General features: G+C 42.6%; 2 protein-coding genes across 4 annotated transcripts; one reads left to right on the forward strand and one right to left on the reverse strand.

Annotated features, from left to right (window-relative positions):
- Positions 1–1,405: 1,405 nt before the first annotated feature.
- On the forward strand, positions 1,406–11,649 carry znf410 (zinc finger protein 410). Of its 2 annotated transcripts, none has more exons than XM_072362276.1 (12): positions 1,406–1,478; positions 1,936–2,018; positions 2,092–2,143; positions 2,306–2,438; positions 3,707–3,892; positions 4,484–4,705; positions 6,469–6,628; positions 7,310–7,491; positions 7,884–7,973; positions 8,126–8,245; positions 9,194–9,313; positions 10,612–11,649. In XM_072362276.1, exons 3-12 carry the CDS (start codon positions 2,111–2,113, stop codon positions 10,710–10,712), a joined length of 1,347 nt encoding a protein of 448 aa, XP_072218377.1. In that variant the 5' UTR covers positions 1,406–1,478; positions 1,936–2,018; positions 2,092–2,110; the 3' UTR covers positions 10,713–11,649. The 2 variants fall into 2 exon arrangements, with proteins under 2 accessions (XP_072218377.1, XP_072218378.1); XM_072362277.1 differs by having other exon boundaries at positions 1,421–1,681.
- On the reverse strand, positions 10,938–18,864 carry LOC140267103 (ectonucleoside triphosphate diphosphohydrolase 5-like). Of its 2 annotated transcripts, XM_072362278.1 has the most exons (14): positions 18,798–18,864; positions 16,529–16,749; positions 16,052–16,131; positions 15,646–15,789; positions 15,073–15,148; positions 14,585–14,620; positions 13,869–13,957; positions 13,691–13,773; positions 13,233–13,330; positions 12,827–12,928; positions 12,351–12,494; positions 12,015–12,071; positions 11,719–11,834; positions 10,938–11,574 (listed from the first exon to the last, which is right to left on the reverse strand). In XM_072362278.1, the coding sequence occupies exons 2-14, from the start codon at positions 16,740–16,742 to the stop codon at positions 11,491–11,493; spliced, it is 1,323 nt and encodes a 440-aa protein (XP_072218379.1). In that variant the 5' UTR covers positions 16,743–16,749; positions 18,798–18,864; the 3' UTR covers positions 10,938–11,490. The 2 variants fall into 2 exon arrangements, with proteins under 2 accessions (XP_072218379.1, XP_072218380.1); XM_072362279.1 differs by lacking the exons at positions 14,585–14,620; positions 18,798–18,864 and having other exon boundaries at positions 16,529–16,868.
- Positions 18,865–19,262: the final 398 nt, after the last annotated feature.

The following is a 19,262-nucleotide window of genomic DNA, read 5'->3' on the forward strand; positions in this document are numbered from 1 at the left end:
TCAGGATTTGCTGTACTCTGAAATTTATTTATTTATTTTTTTAAGTCTAATGGTCTTCTGTTGCGTTCAGAACTTGTCGTCCGTTTTCACTGCCGGTTGAATATAGGCTACAACACTGAAACATGAAAAGAAAGAAGGTCGATATGGTTTGGGCTGAAAATAGCACAAAAGCGGCAGTGCCCTTCTTTCCTAAGAGCTTTCTTTTATCTGCTGCCACTAACTGATATATTCACTGGATGAACTGTATTAAAAGTGTTTGGCGTGAATGCTACACGCTGCGTCACGGAGATGTTGCCGTCGTTTTGGAGTGTTCTTCTTACACGACAGCAATTTTTTATTATTATTATTTATTTCTTGCTTTGCAAACTGTTCGCCAGGGGAAGAGAAAAGAAAACGCACGTTCAGCGGGTCGCTTTGTCCTTATGTAACACTGGATTTTGGGGATTCAGTTCGAATATTGGCAGTTTGAACTCATCTGAGCTTTTCAGTCAGAGCTTCTCCCGTTTGAATAAAGCGTTTTCAGAAACGTTTAACTACTTCATCAGCTATAGAGATGTCAAAATTGCATCGATTCAAATATACGCTTGAAATTACTAACGAAAGAATTGTGATTCATTATTCAGTGTTATGTGGCTTGCCAGCGACCGCGTCTTTTCTTTTCTTTTCTTTCTTCCAAAAAACTTGCGGTGTAAAACATCTGAGAACAGGAAACCTGCCCAACATCGGTGACAAACAGATTTTTGCGAAACAAAAACCGAGAAAAGTTGATTTAAAGGGCTTTTCCGATGTTTTTGTACAATTTTTAAGTTAGAAACTCATTGTCTGTGTAATAGATATCATTCTAAAGAACAATAAAGACCAACAGTTTTCAATAGGCTTACTTCTGCACGTCGATAATTGCATTTCAGAATGAATCGAGATTATTATTATGCATCCCGTGAAGTTGTTTCCTCGTTTATTGGTCTGAGCTGCAAAAACACTATTGCTCACTGACCCATTCTCAATTCCATCATTTTGAAGAGGTTAGATGCACTTTTATTTTAGTAGTGATCTTCTAAGCAGTGGTCCTCAATGTCCCAAATGAAGGGCCTCGGGAACACAATTTCTTAATCCCTAAAAATGAAAAAGGAGCGCATTGCCTGTGCAAAAAGAGGGTTTAAGACTAACGGTCTAAGACTCTTTGGGTCACTGTGTCTCACTGACTCCCCAGTAATCCACCCTTACACCTCTTCTTCGATCGAAATGTCCCTCGTCTTTTGTAGAGCTGACAAATTAACTAACAAATACGCTTGTTGTGACTAACGGGCTGAAATTGATTGTGTGTGAAGTTTCCGGTTTAGAGCAGTTTGCATGTTTGACCGCTGGGTGGCGGTGGCGAGACAGCCTCGTTCTGCTCCATAAACGCGGAAGCGCTCCAACATTGTTCCATCGGAGACTCCGTAGAGCAGAGCTGCCCTCTGTTTTGACACAATTGTCAGGCTAAGTTATTCATCCGCTTCGTCGTACTTAATCGACTGTTGCAAGTTATTGTAATTTGTTTAGTATTACTGGAGATTTAAAGGAGTTACATACGCCCACAGTGGACCGTCAGCGGGCAGCTTTTGTCGGCGGGCTGCTGTGTTTAGGAAAACTCGTTCCGGTGGCTAGTTTCTGCTGCTAACCCTGCTAGCTAAGCTAACAGGTAATCTGCTTGCTTGATACAACATAATTTGGACAATGGACCTTACTGTCGAGTCTTAACTGTATTAATTTTGTTCTGTAAGACGAGCTTTTTTATATATGTGTATATATATATATATATATAAATATATATATATGTGTGTGTGTGTGTGTGTGTGTGTGGGTGGGTGTGTATATGTATCTGTGGTTGATAATCTGTCAGTTAAAACATTTGAAATGTTCACTCAGTAATTTAGTCTCTGTTGTTTACCACAGAGCTCGTGTGATGTGTTTGACTCAGAGATGACCTGCAGCTCATGACCCGCAAAGAGTCTCACTTTCATTAGGTCAAACTTGAGGTTTGTGATGTCATAGCTCTTCTTGTGATTGTGGTCGCTGTTGACGGCTAACGTTTGTGTCTTTACTGTACAGGCTCCACACAGGGTGACTCATGCTTTCTGATGAGCTTGACTCCAAACCAGAGGTAACATTTTCATCATTTGTCTGCTCGCTCTCCACAGCACAGGCAGAAGAGTGTGTTGTGGAATAACACTTTAAGTAACTCTTTGAATAAAGCTTTAAGTCCACGCTGTCTGCATTTACACATTCCCTCCCTTCTAACCATGCTGTCTTCTTCTCCTCTCAGCTGCTGGTGCAGTTTGTCCAGAATGCCTCCATCCAGTTAGTGCAGAGTCTGGAGGACTCTGAGTCCAAACACTCCTGTCTGCCTCTGCTCTCTCCACCTGAGAGTTCTCTGTGCACTCCGCTGGAGCTCACAGGTCAGCCGGCACTCACTGCTGTTGTCATTTCTGTTTGTGTAGCATTACACCAGCTTTGTTTCTGATGGCGTAGTTTAGAGCTGCAACAGAACAAGAATCGTATCAAAGCTACCGCTGTTGTCAGCCAATAATTAATTTCCTCTCTAATTGTCAAGTCTAGTAAAGGATTATAATTGTAGTTATGCCCAATCATTTTGAAAAAAACCCAGCCCTTTGGACACTTTGTATGCTTTTTAAAAAGAAAAAAATGTTGACATGTGCGTGCTTGTTATAATTAGATTGCAACAGAAAACATATGCAGACACACAAACATTGCCTAGTAGCTCAATGGGCTGAGCGCACACAGCATTTACCTAAAGCTGATTCCCTCTTGCAATAGCTTGGGTTTGACTCCGACTCTGTCTAATAAGTCCTCACATGCAAAAAAAAAAGGGGGGATAAATGTCATCACTTGGTACAAAAAGTAGTAGCTAAGACTTCGGGTGGTGCAGTGCGCCCGTCCTGTTGAGTTATTCTTTTAATGGTTGCAAAGATTGTTACCCTGTCTAATGGGATTTTCCTCACATTTACTCACCTGTTGCACTGAAACATTTATTTTACTGGGACACAGCATCCTGTTCTTGGCTTAAAGAAACAAAGACAAGCTCCAGTATTTCTTTCCCTCTTTTAGAGGGGAACTAAAGCCTCTCCTGAACCACACTTGGAGGATATTTATTAAAAAATATTTTTTGATTTTGAAAAGAAATTTTAAAAAAAGATGGGATTAAAAAAAAAAAACAGATTCAAAGCATTCAGTTGCTGAACATTCTCTCTTTTTGAAACATACGATGCTCCTTATAAAGCTCCATCATCATCATCCTGAAAAAAATGACCTCGGCATCACCCAACCGCCCAAAATAATAACCTGTACATTTACTGGAGAGGGAATGGCCGCCATCTCCCCTGATGCTTTATCTGACGTCAGCCACTGCCGAAACATTTGAGTGTGTTTCATTGGACCTGCACCAAACAAAAGTTCCAGCATCACCTCCCTGCCCGTCATTTACGCAGATGGTTTAACTGATAACTGACGAGCTTCTGCACAGATTTGAAAGTTCGGATATCACCTCTTATAAAAAGTTTGTTTTGGTCCATCACAACCCCCCCCCCCCCCCCCCCCCCCCCCCCCCAAAAAAAAAAAAGGCGAGATTACGGAAGGAGTGCCTTTCCAGATCATGGAGGATGTGAAATTCAGCAGAAAATCTAACAAACGCTGGCTTCCTCCTCAGATGGAGGCCTGAGCCACGAGCCGGAGACTTCCACCTCCCTGTCGGAGTTTGGAGGTGTGTCTGAGCAAAGCGCGCTGGTGGTCCAGGCGCACTCAGAGCCGCGGGCCTCACCGAGCCCCCCGGCCATCCTGCACGACTTTCAGCAGCCAGACAGTACCTCCTACGTCCTGCTGAACCTCGCAAAAGGTAAGCGCACACCGAGCACCTGCATGTTCATACACACCAGGTGAACTCATCCAACTGGAACTTCTGAATAATCCAAAAAAAAAAATCACTCCCTTAAGCTAAAATTGCCTAAAATTTTTTTTAGAAGAACAGATTCCCGTCAAAGTTGTATTTTTCTCCAGCTTCTGCACTTAATTAAAGAGTTGATCAAAGAGAAAAACGAATTGATAGAGAAATATTTGTCTGTGCCTCCTTTGAGGGGAAAAGTTCTCCAGCAGAAGTCTAAATCTGGTCTTGTGTCAGATTTTGCTAAATCTGTACTTTGTGTCTCGCGCTGCTCCCGATTCTGCACACGGTGCTAAAAAGAAGTGAGGTGACACCAAAAGAAAAAAGAGAGATATTTTGGCACACAGATGATCCTTGGCAGGAGAGTTGAAAAAATGATTTATTGTCTCCTGACTTTTTCTGCATAGTGTTCATCACTTTAATTTTTCTTTTCTTTCACATGTAGGTGTGTTGTACAATAGCGACATTTAGAAATATGACCTGGATTGGCTCAGGCCATTTTCCTTGCAGAACGCCGGTCTTGATTCTCTCTCTCTCCCCTCTCAGGCATCACTGCCTCTTCAGAGTCCCTGATCTTCGCCGCAGATGGCGCCGGGGAGGATGAAGACGAGGGCGTCTCGTCGGGAGACTACGGAATAGACGGGAGCGCTCCCTGGTATCTGCGGGTGCAGGAGCTTGCGCACGACAGCCTGATTGCCGCCACACGGGCACAGCTTGCGAGGGATGCCAAGGCCAGCCAGGACGCCAGAGCTACAAGTGTCAGCAACGGTAAAGTGGCGCCGTCTCGGCATCACAAGCACAAAGGTTTTTGGTCTACAAAGTGATGCTAAGCAGCCTTCAGTAAGCGTTAGTACACTCTATTGCTGCTCATGGACATGGGGTGAGCAAATTTATTTGTTTGAAACTTAAGAAACGATGCCAGCGTGCACAAGGCAACGCACAGATGAGCTGGTCTACTTGTTGCATGCTTCAAAAATGGAGGAGAAATGAGGTCGGGATGAGATGAAAATGCAGTATAATCAACGCTCAGCAGATGGAATTTGTAGCTTCATCTTGACAGATGCAGCAAATATGCACTGGAGCCGCGTCACAGGTTTTCCAGCCACTGATCATCATTTAGTGGGTGTGGGGATAGTTTAAAAGCCAGCGCTGTCATCAGGCAGGAAGACAGGCCAGTCAGGTGATCAGGTTATAGATTGATTCTTCTTTCATGTCTGCACAGTAAATATAAGCTACCTCCAGGAGCCACTTAGCTTAGCTTAGCACAAAGATCAGAAAGGTTCTCATCAGTTCTGCAGGACTCCAGGCTTCGCTGCTCTGTCGAGCTTTGTTTACACAACCCTCTCTTCGCCTGTGCTTTTGCTGCTACGTCTCTGCACATTTGTCTCAGCGCACAGCGAGGCTTCCACTTTGATCTGAAACAGACATTCATTTCCTGCAGCTCGCAGAGCCGAATCAAGCTGTTGACCCACACCGGGAGTCGGGACTAAATGACAAATCATTTTAAGCTCCCTCCACAGGCGGCCTGTTAAGATTCAGAATTGAGCCAATTTGACAATGACGGCAGTGTGACTCCGAGCAACACGTCTGATCTTTGAACCCCTCCTGAGTCGAATTGCAGCTGGAGGTTGTGTTTGGAAAGTGGTACATGAGGAAGTTTTCTTCCTCTCGCTGTCTGCTAAAGGTGTATTTTTATCAAGTCCCGACTTGGATCTTTTTTAAGAGAAAACAAACATGGTGCAGCTGAGCAAATTTACTGTACATTTGCCATTTATTTGTTTTCAGAACTGGGTGTTTCTGCTTGAGCTCAAGGTACCGAGAAGTCGAGTTCAAAGAGTATTCGTTCCTGTTAAACCTAATGGCTCTTTGGCCGCGTTACATATTTTTATTGAGGCTGAATTAGAATCGTCAGTAGAGAACACATTAAACACTGAATGAATAAAGGCTTCATTGTCTTTGATGTCATTTCCAACATGTAGCTGCACTGCAGTAACACAACACAACAAAAACTCACTGATTAGCAAATGAATCCTTTAAAATAAACGCCTTTGAATTAATTAGATGCCTGATAAGCGGCGCAAATCATTGCACTCGGTTTTTATACACATCCCCTGTATACTCCTACATGGTCAAATAGAATATAGTATCCGTCAAAGAGTGTCACTGTTCAGTGCTCAGTGTTCAGAGCTAAAACTGCCAGCTCTGTGCTGCAGTAATTGCCGCCCTCCCACTGTCTTGCGTTAGATTAGACACATTTCCTTCTGCAGTGGGCTTTCAGCTATAGGTGCATTACAACTGGCACGCCACAAGTAAAGTGGGAGCCGTTAAAGATGCTCAAAGCAGGGAGTCGGGTCAGGTTAAAAGGGAGTGATTGCATTCAGCCTGGGATTGTTTTCTTTGTCCTGCAGTTGTTCAGCAGGTCGCCGTCAGTAACTGATGATTTTTACAGTCGGGCTCCAGAGGCTGGCCACCTTGCACTCTTGGATTGATTACTGCACAACCCTGTTCACTTTTCCCTTCCGGTTGCCTAGGTGACCACACACACAGTCTAATAGCAGACGTGGACAAGCGAGAGCTGCCGGCTCGAACCAGCCGCCCCCTCTCCAAGCAGATCCTGCGCTGCTCGTTTGAGGGTTGCTGCAGGACGTTCACCTGGCCGGCACATCTGAAGTACCACCTCAAAACACACAGGTAGCATATTACACACACACACACACAACTATCTGGAACAGCAGTAGAGTCCAGCAGTAGGCATAGGGACGGTGCCATTGCCAAACAGTGTAATTTATGGATAAGGCATGCAGGCTTCCAACTGTCACAGTCATTTTACACCCAAGCTACTGTTAGCTGTAAAACCCAAACGCAGCAAAGACAGTCAGAGGCTCATGTTGTCTCGCTTTGAAGTGCTTCTGTTTTATATGCCTGAAAATTACGTAAAAAAAATCACATCCAGCTCAAAGGGACTCAGGAGACAACATGAAATCATTCTGTAATAACTTAGATCCGAACATGCACCGAGGAGATTAAAGACAGATTTAAACCATTTCCACACTCAAAATTTCACACATATTATGGGCAACAACAGTATTAATAAAGTCTCTTATTAAAGGGTAGTTAAACTACATAAAACTACGGCTCTAATATTTGATAATCTCTGCCTCACTTGACCAGAGTAACGTCTCACAGAAGATTATTTCTGTCTGACAACTTCAAACTGTCTACATATGCTTCCAAATGAAATAGTTCTGGTATTAATTAAAATGGTTTCAATAAATCTGACTTTACGGCCAGGATTTGATCTGAGCAGGTGCTTTAGAGCTGAGGAAGATACAAGGTTGAGTGTTTGTTCAGATCTGCTTTTGTATCGTGCAGGAATGACCGAATGTTCAGGTGCGGCGCAGAGGGCTGCGGGAAGAGTTTCTACGTGCTGCAGAGGCTGCAGGTTCACATGAGGACTCACAACGGCGAGAAGCCTTTCATCTGCAAAGAGAAGAACTGTGGCAAGAAGTTCACCACTGCAGGGAACTTGAAGAACCACAGACGCATACACACAGGTGGGGAGCGGGAGATATCGGCGTCTAAAAGCCCAAACGAGCTGGAAGCAATAACTGACTCAGGCCGTTCGGATCCTGCTCTTTTAGTGCTTCCTTGATGCAGCGAAGGCCGCAGATGTGAAGAGTCAGCAGTGCTGGCGCCACCATTTCCCTGCTGCAAGCAGCAGCGCTACTTTGTCATGTTTTATTTAGATTTTTACGTTAAGATTTTCGATCGTCTGTCTAGTGATCAACCAACAGACCAGATATGATATAAGCTGCTTCTATTTTACTCTTCTGTCTGGACCGCTGCTGACCTGTTTGGGTTGTCACTTTGAACACATCAGAGCATTTCTGCAAAGGTTTCTGTACTGTGGAGGTAAACTGTGTGTTTTTGTTTGTTTTTTTTCCAGGGGAGAAGCCTTTTCTATGCGAAGCAGATGGTTGTGGGCGGTCCTTTGCGGAGTACTCCAGTCTCCGAAAACACATGCTCGTACATTCTGGTGAGTGGCGCAGTTCACAGCTGGACAGCGGTTCGCTTCCTTTTCTGAGGGTTGTTTCCCAGATAAATACTGTGAGCTTTAAAGAGATGAGCTCAGATCAAAAGGGGACCACAGGATAGCGTTTTGGTTCACTTTGTGCTGGTGTTACCCAGGTGAGAAGCCTCATGTGTGTGGGATCTGTGGCAAAACTTTCTCCCAGTCCGGCAGCAGAAACGTCCACATGAGGAAGAGACACGGAGAGGAGGGGCTCGGTGGTGAAAGCAGAGAAACAGGTCTCTCTCTCTCTCTCTCTCACACACACACACACACACAGTGTGGTAGTTGATATGCTAATCATTTATATGTAGCCCCATACATTTAAAAAATGTGCCTACAGATGCTATTATCTGTTAAAGATAGGAACATTCCTTAAATTATTTAAAGACTTTTAGCATTTAAAATGTAACCCCACCCCCCCTTTTTGTGAGGGCCAGCAGCTGAATTGTTTTTAACTGAAGACCTCTTTGAAACAGCTGAGACAGCACAACTCTACCACAGAATGAGGGCCGTTAGGCCTCTTGTGATGTGATAAGATTCCTCTGAGAAGTCTGTAATCACCAAACTGGCACAGTGACTCAAATGGATGCCTTAAAGCTTCTCTTTAAAGCTTATTCAGAAGCCTTTTCGCCTTCACCTTAGTGAGACGACTAAGCAGAAAGTAGAAGCAGTGTCCCCACAGCAGCCGTGAAAGGTTTATACGTCTGGATTTCACCTGTTCTGGATATTAGGTTCATTTCCTCTTCAGGTTTAAGGCATCCTTTTCAGACTAATTGTTCCAGATGCTTAAATTCATGTCTAACATGTAATAATGACAGCAGACGGCGCATTCATGCCTCTTTTGTCACTTTTCTGTAACGGTAGGGAAGCCACCCAGCTGAATCACCACAGAGGAAAAGCTGCCAAAGCTCTAATTATCAAACAGCAGAATTATTCGGGTCAGCCTCCCTGAAGAGGCAGAGCAAAGAAAGAGGCAGTTGCGCAACAGCCATACCGTTTCTGTGTTATAACAGAAATCCTGGATTAAGTCTTACATTCGCTGCGTTGCAACGCCTGCCGCGCAGATGGCATGTAATTAAACTCCGATTTCATGTTTACATGGAAACTTTTCATTTATTTATTTCTTTAATTTTGTGAGGTGTTGGAAAAAGCAAAAAGTTTCACTGTCTGTTTGCACCCGACAGGAGAGGCTCTGACACAAAGCAGCCTGCTGGAGGCAGACGGCGAGAATGGAGGTGGTATGGTCACCATGACAACAACCGTGGAACCAATGAATCTTCATCACGCCATGCTTAGATCACCAGGTAGGCATTTTAAACACGGGACAGGAAACATGAAGGCTGCACAGACCTAAAAACACATCTGACCAAGCTAACAGCCCCTGCTGTAAATACTCATTTGGTAAAGCTCTTAATGTTTGTGTTGATGTCATGCGATGCTGAGTCAGCTCGTGGCGTTACTAATGCCCTGTTAAGTGTTTTTCTGTCAGCGTTGGCGAGTCCTGCTGTCATTGGCTGGCTAGAGTTGTTGTGTTTACATTAGTCATCTCTCTTAAACCTTTTGTCCTGACACTTTGAACAGTTCAGCACTCTGCAGTGAACTTTATTGAAAATAGTGACTGTCAAAGTTTAACTAGGACACTGTTTATAGTTTATCTCACGACCTTACTGCTGCATTTAAAGTCGCTGCACATACAAGAATTTCCGATCAATGATCACAAGCTGCTTTACAACCACATGATTAAATTAATTTTGTCACCGACACAATTGCCGGCTTTTCTTAATGGATCAATAAAGAAAAGTTTTTCATCCAATAGTTTAAAAGTGAATCAATTTGGCTGTCGTGTTGACGGAGGCTGGTTTAGGGAATGCTGCATGTGACTGGAGTTCAGAGGAACTATCAGGAGGAGAACAAAACAACTGTGCTGGGCTTCCACAGGTGGAAATTACTTTGGACAATGAGAACATCTGGTATATTATATCATATATGGAAGTACATGCAAGTTACATCATTGTTCCGTTTGCCCCGTCGGACTTTCATTCCCTTTGAAACGGGCAAATAAATACTTTTAGAGAGCAGATAAACATTTAGCACGTTAGCATTAGTTGGTTTTTTTTATTCATTTTTACAATCTCAATTAATCTCTTATTCTTCCAAATGCAGATTAAAATTTTTTTTAAAACAAAGAAAACCCAGCCTGTGCCTTTTTGATTTTCCACCTAAATTAACTAAATAGTATTTAGCATTTTTCTAATTGACCTCAAACTTAGAACAACGTTGCATTATTGCCAATGTAGTTAAGAGTTTAGCTGTAGATGCAACAATATTATCGCCCATTTAGGGGATACTAATTGCCCCGAGTAAGAAGAGTTAAAGTATCTTTGGGTCCTCTTAACAAGTGAGGGAAGACAGGAGTGATTACCAGTCAAGTTCCATTTCTTTTTCATCTATAAACAAAGGCCTCAGAGAAGAGAATGGACGCTTTAATTTTTTCCCCATTAACTCTGTAAACTGCTACAAGTTAAATGACATTTCTTTTTTTTTTTTGACAGCAGCATGTACTCATCCCCTGTTTAACTTGCCTTTGTCTCTTTTTGTCTAGGGTCAGCAGACTCCGTGGTAGTTCTCTCTCAGCCTCATGAACTGGTGACCATGACAACAGAGGGCCATGCTTATGGAGAGGATGTTGTTGCTCTGCTGTAGTCTCCGGTCACGACAGTCATCACATGCTGCCTATTTCGGCGTTGCTGGACTGCCGGTGTCAGCGGACTAAACGTAGACATGTCATTTGTAAAGAGATTAATCACAGACTTTAACACTTGTAGATATTTGTAATTAACAATCTATGATGGTTTTATTTTGACAAGTATGAAACTGCAGAGTTTGTACAAGCAACACTTTTTTTTTCCCCTCATGTTTTTTGAAAACAAATACTCCCAAAGAAACACTGAGACGGGTTGTAAAGGATTCTGATAGCGTGACCAACGTTTTGTGTGCGTTATCATGTCAAACACGGACCGGGGGTGGAAGTGCGGGCGATGAAACGTGATTACCCGAAACCTCCACGGCTGTTCTGGTTAGTGTTACTTAAATGTATCGGACACAGAGTTTTATTATGCTTACAACAAAATCTAGACATTAAAAACTGCTAAAGCGCCGTTTGCCACTTTGTTGCATGGATGTGCTGGCAGTGCACGGCACGGCCAGTCCCAACAAGGCCAGGCACACAGTTTATCAATTACTTCAAACAAGCTACAGATCCAGTTTTGCCGAAAGCTAAAGGATGGTGCTACAGCTAACTTGGTCTTAATAAGGCAAGACAACTTACAGCAGAACATATTGTTGCTTAAGAAAAGAAGTGTCTAAAAATGAATTAAGAGTTAATATTGAGGTTATTTCTGGCTGTGAACATTAGGTGTGGTTGCAGATGAGCGCGTCATGAATTAGCTTCTCATTGTTGCCGTCTGTTCGTCACCTCTCCTCAGTGGATCCTCAGGTTGTGGAAGTGATCCAACGTAGCGCCTAGAGCCCAGCTAGCCTCCACATTCTTCACTTTCTTGGTCAGCTGAGAAGGGAAAAGAACCAAATGATAGAAATTACTTTTGTATTTACTTAATAAAAAAAGTAACTGAGTGTAGAATTGTCTTATTTTTCTGACTTAAAATGTGACTGCCTGCAGACGTGTTAATATTGTATAATGCAGCCTAACCTGCAGCATCGTGCTCTCCTTGAAGCCAAACCCATCCTTGAGTAGACAAGTGATGTAGGTCATGTCCATACACAGGAAAGGGCTCACGGGTGGGTGCTTAGTCATCTTATTGCACACTGAGAGAAAGAAATCATCTGTGTTAGGTTGGATAATCAGTCTAACCTGTATTCTGCTGACAGATGGGGGCAGCATTTCAGACAGAAACGACTCAACGTCCAGTCAGATGCACGATGTATCTAAAGTACAGGGAGCTGCAGATCTGTCACACTAATGATGCATTCCCGTGCCCATCTCACCCTCTTTGGCTCTCTTCTTGAAGTCTCTGACCTGCAGCATCCCTCCTTGGACATTATCTGCAACAGGGGGTGATTTAGAAGTAATTTTTTCATTTAAACGGCTAAAACATTCATTACAACAGCAGATCTACACGCATATTTTCATTGTACTAATGATAGAGCCTGTGGCCTTTCAGCGTAGTCTGGCAGAGGATAGCAATTTCTGTAATACCAACACAACTATAGCTTGTCAAATCCCCTGATCCAGGAGCAGATGACACATTTTTCAGCCTCTGTCTAGCATGCCTTGTCGGTATAATTATATAAGGTGTGGAGAGAAGGTGTGTGTGTGCTCACCGATAAGGCCTGCATCCACAGCTCTGTCAAAGTAATAGGAGAATGCATAGAAAACACTGCCATCTTCGAGCTTGTATGGCTGATGAATAACCCCATTCACCACCTTAAGTACTTCCTGATAACAATGCTTGTATCCTGCATCACCTGAGAGAAACGGATATAACGGTGTAAATTATTCATTTCCTCTCGGAAACAATGTCATAAAATAATGTGTAATTCATCTAAGTCCATTTTGGTGGCTTTGGCTGACATTACCGCTAATGTTAGGCTGCCCACACAAGATTGTCTCCCGTGCATTGTGCTCACATCTGTCACACGGCCCCGTTTATGCCAGATGTTTGTTGTCAGATACGTTACGGGTTTAACACAAGGCCAGGAAAATCAAAGGGGGAAGCTAATATTTTGAAAATTCCGATAAGAGTCAGCTTGGGATTTAGCTTAATACTTAACTTCAAACAATTTAAACGGGATCTTACCGTCTGGGTTTCCGCTCACTTGATAGGTTTGCCCTCCGAAGCTCCATTCATCTCTGAACTTATTTGGCAGGCAGGAACTATTAAAAACCAGCCCCTCCAACCCTGTAAGAGCACAGACATAATTAATCCAACGGGTACAACAGCTTTGTCGCGCTTGTCACGGTCTGAGCCTGACTCAAAAAACTCTAATAGCGAGTGATTTTGCTGAAGTGCTTCAGTGACTAATCTCAGGATATTACTGAAAATGTTTACTTGGGAGGAGACTTGAAGTAGATCCTAAAAAAAAACTTTTTTTTTTCTTGTGAATATCTTTGCTAAATGTAGCGAAGACGGAAGACAAACTGCTGAACTCTTTTTGAGTCTCCGAGTCCTTCAGTGACACACAGTGACTATGAAAAACACTGACCCACAGCTGACGGCATTGCAGTGCTGTTAACCTCGAGCATAGCGCCTTCTCCACCCAGCGTGGCGAGCCGTGCCATCATTAGTCCGTTTCCTAGATAACTGGAAAAAAACAAAAGGATTGCTGCACAGTTACAAAACCAATCTGGAACAGAGAGTCCATGTAGCAAATAAGTCATTCTGAAACTAGGCCAAACAAGTGGTGTCTGCCTATTATTCACATCCTAATGACTAAGCAGACACCAGAAGCTGTCCTAATTACAAACAGCTCCAAATGAAGTTAAAGGTAACAAGAACAAAGTGAGTGGAATTAGCACCATAACTGAAGGCCAGTTTGAACGTCCATGAAAAATTAAGTTGATTAGACGTTGAACAAATGCTTGAATTCATGCAGTCGTAACAATAAAAAATGGGTTTGGACTACGTCTCATGAAAAATGCATCAGTTATAGAAATCTGTCACCTGTGACTGTACAGTTCAAACGTTGAGTTGAAGATGTCAAATCTGGCGACGTAATCAGCGACAGGAGCACTTTCAATGGTTTTCTGTGGTGGAATAATAAAGATATCACGGCTTAAAATCACTACAGACTCTCATTAGAAGAAATTTTAAGTAAACTAGATGCAGACAAGCATCTGACCCTCAGTTTTGGCAGGAAAGTGATCTGCGTGGAACCTCCTCCCAAATCCAATATTCCCACGGTCTTCTTGGTTTGTGCGTTCAGATGACCTGAAAGAAATCCCAACTTTAAATAAGCCGCTTTGTCTGAGAGGAGCAAATCAGTTCCACCTGATTAGATTGTACATGTATTCCAAAGGCTTTCTTGGCACATGAACGATCTAAGAGGCAAGAAATGGCAGCATTCGGTCTGAGAAAGATCACAGCAATGCTCTTTAGGTGGGGAATTCAAACTTGTATCGATTCACCCTGCACAAAGACAAAGAAATCATTTTCAGTGTGTCTTAAAAGACCAAAAATAGACTCTTTCAGAACTGCAACATTTCGCATCCTCAGTTCCCAAATGATTAAAAACAGCTAATAATAAAGTGAAGTATCACAATGGAAAATATTCCTTTATCGCAACTTTTTTGACTTTGTTGCTGGCATGATTTGAAATGTTTTTATATCTCCTAAATGCAACACACTGAAAACCATTTATTTTGACTTGAATACATCTTCAAACAAATGAGCAAATGCCAGTTGAGTTTTTATGGCTTTTAAAAAACACTCCAACGTTTCGGGCAATCTGCTTTGTGAATTAAAATTTGGAGATGCAGAGCCTGAGATAAGAAAAACAAAAGCTACTCTGTATCCAGCAAAAGGCACCGAGTGTTTTATGATTGTGTGCAGACTTGCCTGTCAGAAAGTTCACAGAAATCCAAGCCAGGATCCCTACAATTGCAAAATTAATCAGAAACAGAAAGCAACCATTTCAGGTGGAACGTGCGAGTTCATTTTAGAAAAGCTGACAACAAAATCTGTGAAATACAAACATGTGAGTTAGGCTAAAATGCTGACAAATCAATTACACCATAGCACAACAGACTCACATTTTTCACCACATAATTACCGGCTTTTAGGGTCAAAATAACTTTGTGGTTGTTTTGTTTTTTTATTTATGTTTTTTTTTTAAAAACGTGCCATTATAAATAACATTCATAATCTACTGTAATTTACTTAAACGCCTTCATTAAGCAGAGTTCTTTACAGAAACTGCACAGCAAGCCAACAATACGGCATTAAGATCAGTGATGTCACCTGCAAAACGTTTAACCAGGTACATGAGCGGATGGAATAAGTGATGAATGAGATGCTTGTTGGGACGGAGGTTGGGCGGAAGTTACCTTCGCTCGTGCCGTTCATAATGCTGACGCTGTTGTCTGGGACCAAAAAAGGAGAGTCGGCAAACACATGTTGAACCTGAGAGCAGTGGAGGGAGAGAGGGAGGGAGACGGGTGAGAAGGAGAAAGAAAACTGGAGAATGAGAGCACCTTGTTGAGCAGCAAAGGAAATGGCCAGAATGCTGTCTCCTGGCTCACCCAGAGATGCCCTCCGCTGGATAGGATTAATTAATTCCCTCAGGGGGATTAATATTGTATCATTTATCATCCAAGGTGCCCCAGGGCCACCCATTATTATGTTATCCCCTAAATAAGAGCTTTCCACACTAAGCTCACAGTGCTCTAGGAGCAATATTTCCATCTCGTCTCTGGAACACCTGTCACAGCACGAAAAATGTTCTTTCCTTCTCTGCCTGCTGCTTCACTCAATGAGAGGTTGTACTTTCCTGTGAAAGTGTCAGGCAACGTTAGCGCTAACAACTCCTTTATGATACAGAACTGCGCTCTGCTCTCCGGAGTCTTTGTACTGTTAAAATAGAACCTCAATCATGTGTCGGTGCGAGTGTACTCATTGACCTGCTCCAGAAGGGCCTGGGCTTTCTCTGCGGGCAGCAGCCGTAATCCAGCTGTGGCTCTGAGCACCAAAGGCGTTCTCTTCCAGTCCAGACGAGGCACCGTCTTCCTGGCCACCTTTAGCAGGATCCTCACCGTTTGTCCAGCCTGTATGAACACACACAATTCTGTCTAAAAGCAACACTGTACGCAAAGGCCCTTAAGATGACAGACGGACTGCTAAGAGTTAAGAAAACATTACATCAACTACATCTACTCGTTTGCAATTTGGCCTTTCTCTAAACATATGCTTTTATCAGTAATGTGATTCCAGTAGAGGGAGGCTATTGGCAGCATTTCTAATATTTAGAGCCAGCAGACCTTTTCCCCTCAGCTCGGTATAATTGATTATATCTGACAATTAACTCACCATTTGAGGAGAGTCGACATATGCTGACAAACCAGGCTTCACAGAATGGAACATCTCGTTGTCCAAAACGGGCAGCTTCTCTGAAAAGTACCACCCACATCAAATATGAAGCAGTCATTAAAAGCATTACAGGTTTACATCCACTTAGCATACATATGCAAAGTGTAAGCTATGCAACCTGAAGTGTGCAAATAAGAGTAAATGTTAAAGAAAAGCATTCCTAATCACTTCTATTCAGCAGCAAAAAGCAAAGGGCCTCCAAGTGTTTTAAAGGCAATTTATTTGCATTATATTTCAGCCTTCTCAGCAGTAAATGTGTCCACATATACATATGGATACATACATATATATATATATATATATATATATATATATATATATATATACACACACATCTCCAAAAATACAAATAACCCCCCCCAAAAAATAAATAAATAAATAAATCAGCTCATCTGAGACAACCTTGCAAAGCATTACCCGAGTCACTCTGGATGAAGGTGTAGACGTGAATGCGTGTCCCCGTGCTCCCTGCATCAAACATCACTGCGTAGAAGATGCGGGTCTGGTTCGCCGGCCGGCTGAGGCTGGGAAGGATCCCGGATAGATCAAGAAAAGAGGTCTTCACTCGGGCTTGGTTCAGCCTCGCGACGGCGAGCAGGACCAGGAGCAGAAGCGGGACGGTGGGCTTCATCTTCCCTCTGGCGTGACAGAAAACAAACAGCAATTCTTCGTGTTACACCTCCGGAACGCTGATAATGAATGATTTGAGCGGCTCGAAAGCAGCTCAAAGTGCTGATGACTAGCGGCCGGGGTTTTTAAATTACAGCGTGGCAGGCAACGGGGTAATAAGAAGCAATCAGGCTGTTTACACCATCGCGTTTGACCACACCCCATCAGTGGACCAAAACCAACCTTTTCACCTGCTCAGTCAACTTCTGTTGAAAGTTGAAGCACACAACAACTTCACTGTGTTGGATTTCATGTGGTGAGCTTTAATTCAACCGATCTTGGCGATCTGGTCTTTGTGCTACAGAGCTTAAGGATTAATAACTCCTTATTACCTCAGTCAAGCGTTGCTCTACAAAAAAAGAAAAATCCCTCTAGATACACCATCACAGTGCTTCCACAGAAATGTAACAGGAATTTAACTTCAGAAATGTTACCGCTTGTGAATCTCAACTGAGGTTTCACATTTCAAGTGTTTCAGTTGCCTTTTCTGTCTCAACTCAAGAGACAAATTGTGCCTCTCTCAAATTAGAGTAAGACAGACAACAACTTATAATCTAACTGTCACTGCCATTCACCTCATGGGACAAATAGTTGTCACTTTAACCCATTTGTCTAATTTATCTACGTCTTCCCCTTTTTTTGGAAACTAGGTTTTTTTTCTTTGCTAAACTTACTGAATTAAAAATGAAAAGTAATAGCGTTTTAAACGCGCGTTTCTTTTTTAATACTTAATCTCACAATAATGAGACCCAATGGCTGTAAAATGAGCTGGGTGTTAGTTCCACAATTCAAGGTAACGGTGAATGAAAGAAGAACCAAAGCTTTAAGGATCACAGAAATTCTCCTGGAAAATAAGTTAAACCATGTACGGTAAACACTGAAACCTGAAACTTTAAATCAGTTGTGCAGTGATGGTGTGACATGCAAACGTTGGGATCTTATTTGTCACTGTCAATACCATAATTAATACTAATTAAACATAATTTAACGGCACACAATATAACATGAGATGCACACTCAGTACAAACTCCCAGTGTGCATTTCTTGCACTGAGGTAAGGTACCAAAGACATCAGCTGGGACATATTTAAGAAAAAGTTAAATATAGCCGTTGTGGTCATTTAAAGAAATTAAATGTAGTGTTTTTGTTGTTTTTCCTCCACGTTGGAACACCAACAGGAGACCACTGAATCCAAGTTGACTTTGGTGACCAAATGCTTGAAAAAGCACGTGACCCCTATTCAAAAGCTCAACAATTGTGTGTAAAGCCAGGTTTTTCTATCGTCAGCAGGATATATACCTCAGATGTTTTTTTTTATGTCACACTTGTTCTGGAAAAGTTGGCACATTTGGGATTGAGTGTTGCACTTTGTAGACGGTCCCCTGCGCAGCTGTCTCGCAGCTGGCTGCTCGGAGGTCAGTGCAGTTTGTTCGGCTTTGAAAACGGCTGGTTTTCATGAAAATGAGCCCGTAGCTTGCCATGTACCTTCCCACACTCTATAGCAGACATAATTTGTCTTTAACAGTTTCGTTCATGGGACACTGCTGGGGGAAGGACGAGTCCGTTCATATCTTTCCAAATTTAGCAAGTTGCCAGCAGCCACACGAGCATTAAGTTGGCAGCGGACTTCCAAAGTTTGTTTCTAGCATAATCACGAACAGCCGGTTCAGTTACACACAAGCCGTCCCTCACAACACTGTCTTCTACTCTTGTTAATCTTGAAACTTTCCAAGTAAAGCACTGAAATGGGCCAAATGAAGACAAATTACGTCAAGGAGAGCTGCGGGGACCGTTGTAAACTGTGAAATAATTAATTAGTGTCACAGCTACATTTCTAAAGGACTAAGCGGTGAAGTTTGTCAAGCTAATATTAGCTTCTTAGCTGTTGCGGGTACATAAAAGACCGGAATTGGGTGAGAAAAGAAACTCCTATGCCTGTCAACTAAAGTATGCTGTAATATGTCTGCCATTAATTCGATGCAATGGCAGCAAAGCGCTTAAAAGACCTGAGGCTCACCATGATGTCCGACGAGCAGCAGCCCTGTCTCTTGACGTCACTGGGAGTATTTTCTGTCTCGTGCTATGCCTCATACCGTCTCGCGCTGACTTTACCAATAGATGCGTGAACCGAAAGTGCTGAGCGTTGAATTCAAACCTCAATAAACTCCTTGTTCGGGCTGTGGTTGTTAGTTTAATGTCAGAAATATTTATTTTTCACAAGCTGTCAAAACGGGTGCATTCTACTACATGGTGGTGACAAGTTCAAATAATACTGCTTACTCTTCAGCTGATTCATTTGATTTCGAGTTCACTGAGGCATTGTTGTGTTTTTTTTGTTTTTTTTTACATCTTCGTCTTCATGTTTAAAGAACAATAAGTCACAGTTCAGGCCACTCAAATGACAGTATCTTTATTAAAACAGCTAATAAACAGTCCCAAGTGTCACTGTCAAGGGGGTGAGGTTTAAATGGCTCCACACATC

The sequence above is a fragment of the Leuresthes tenuis genome, unplaced genomic scaffold (genome assembly GCF_036924035.1).
Source record: "Leuresthes tenuis unplaced genomic scaffold, fLeuTen1.0.hap1 SCAF_13, whole genome shotgun sequence".
In the NCBI taxonomy this organism is placed as follows: domain Eukaryota; kingdom Metazoa; phylum Chordata; class Actinopteri; order Atheriniformes; family Atherinopsidae; genus Leuresthes; species Leuresthes tenuis.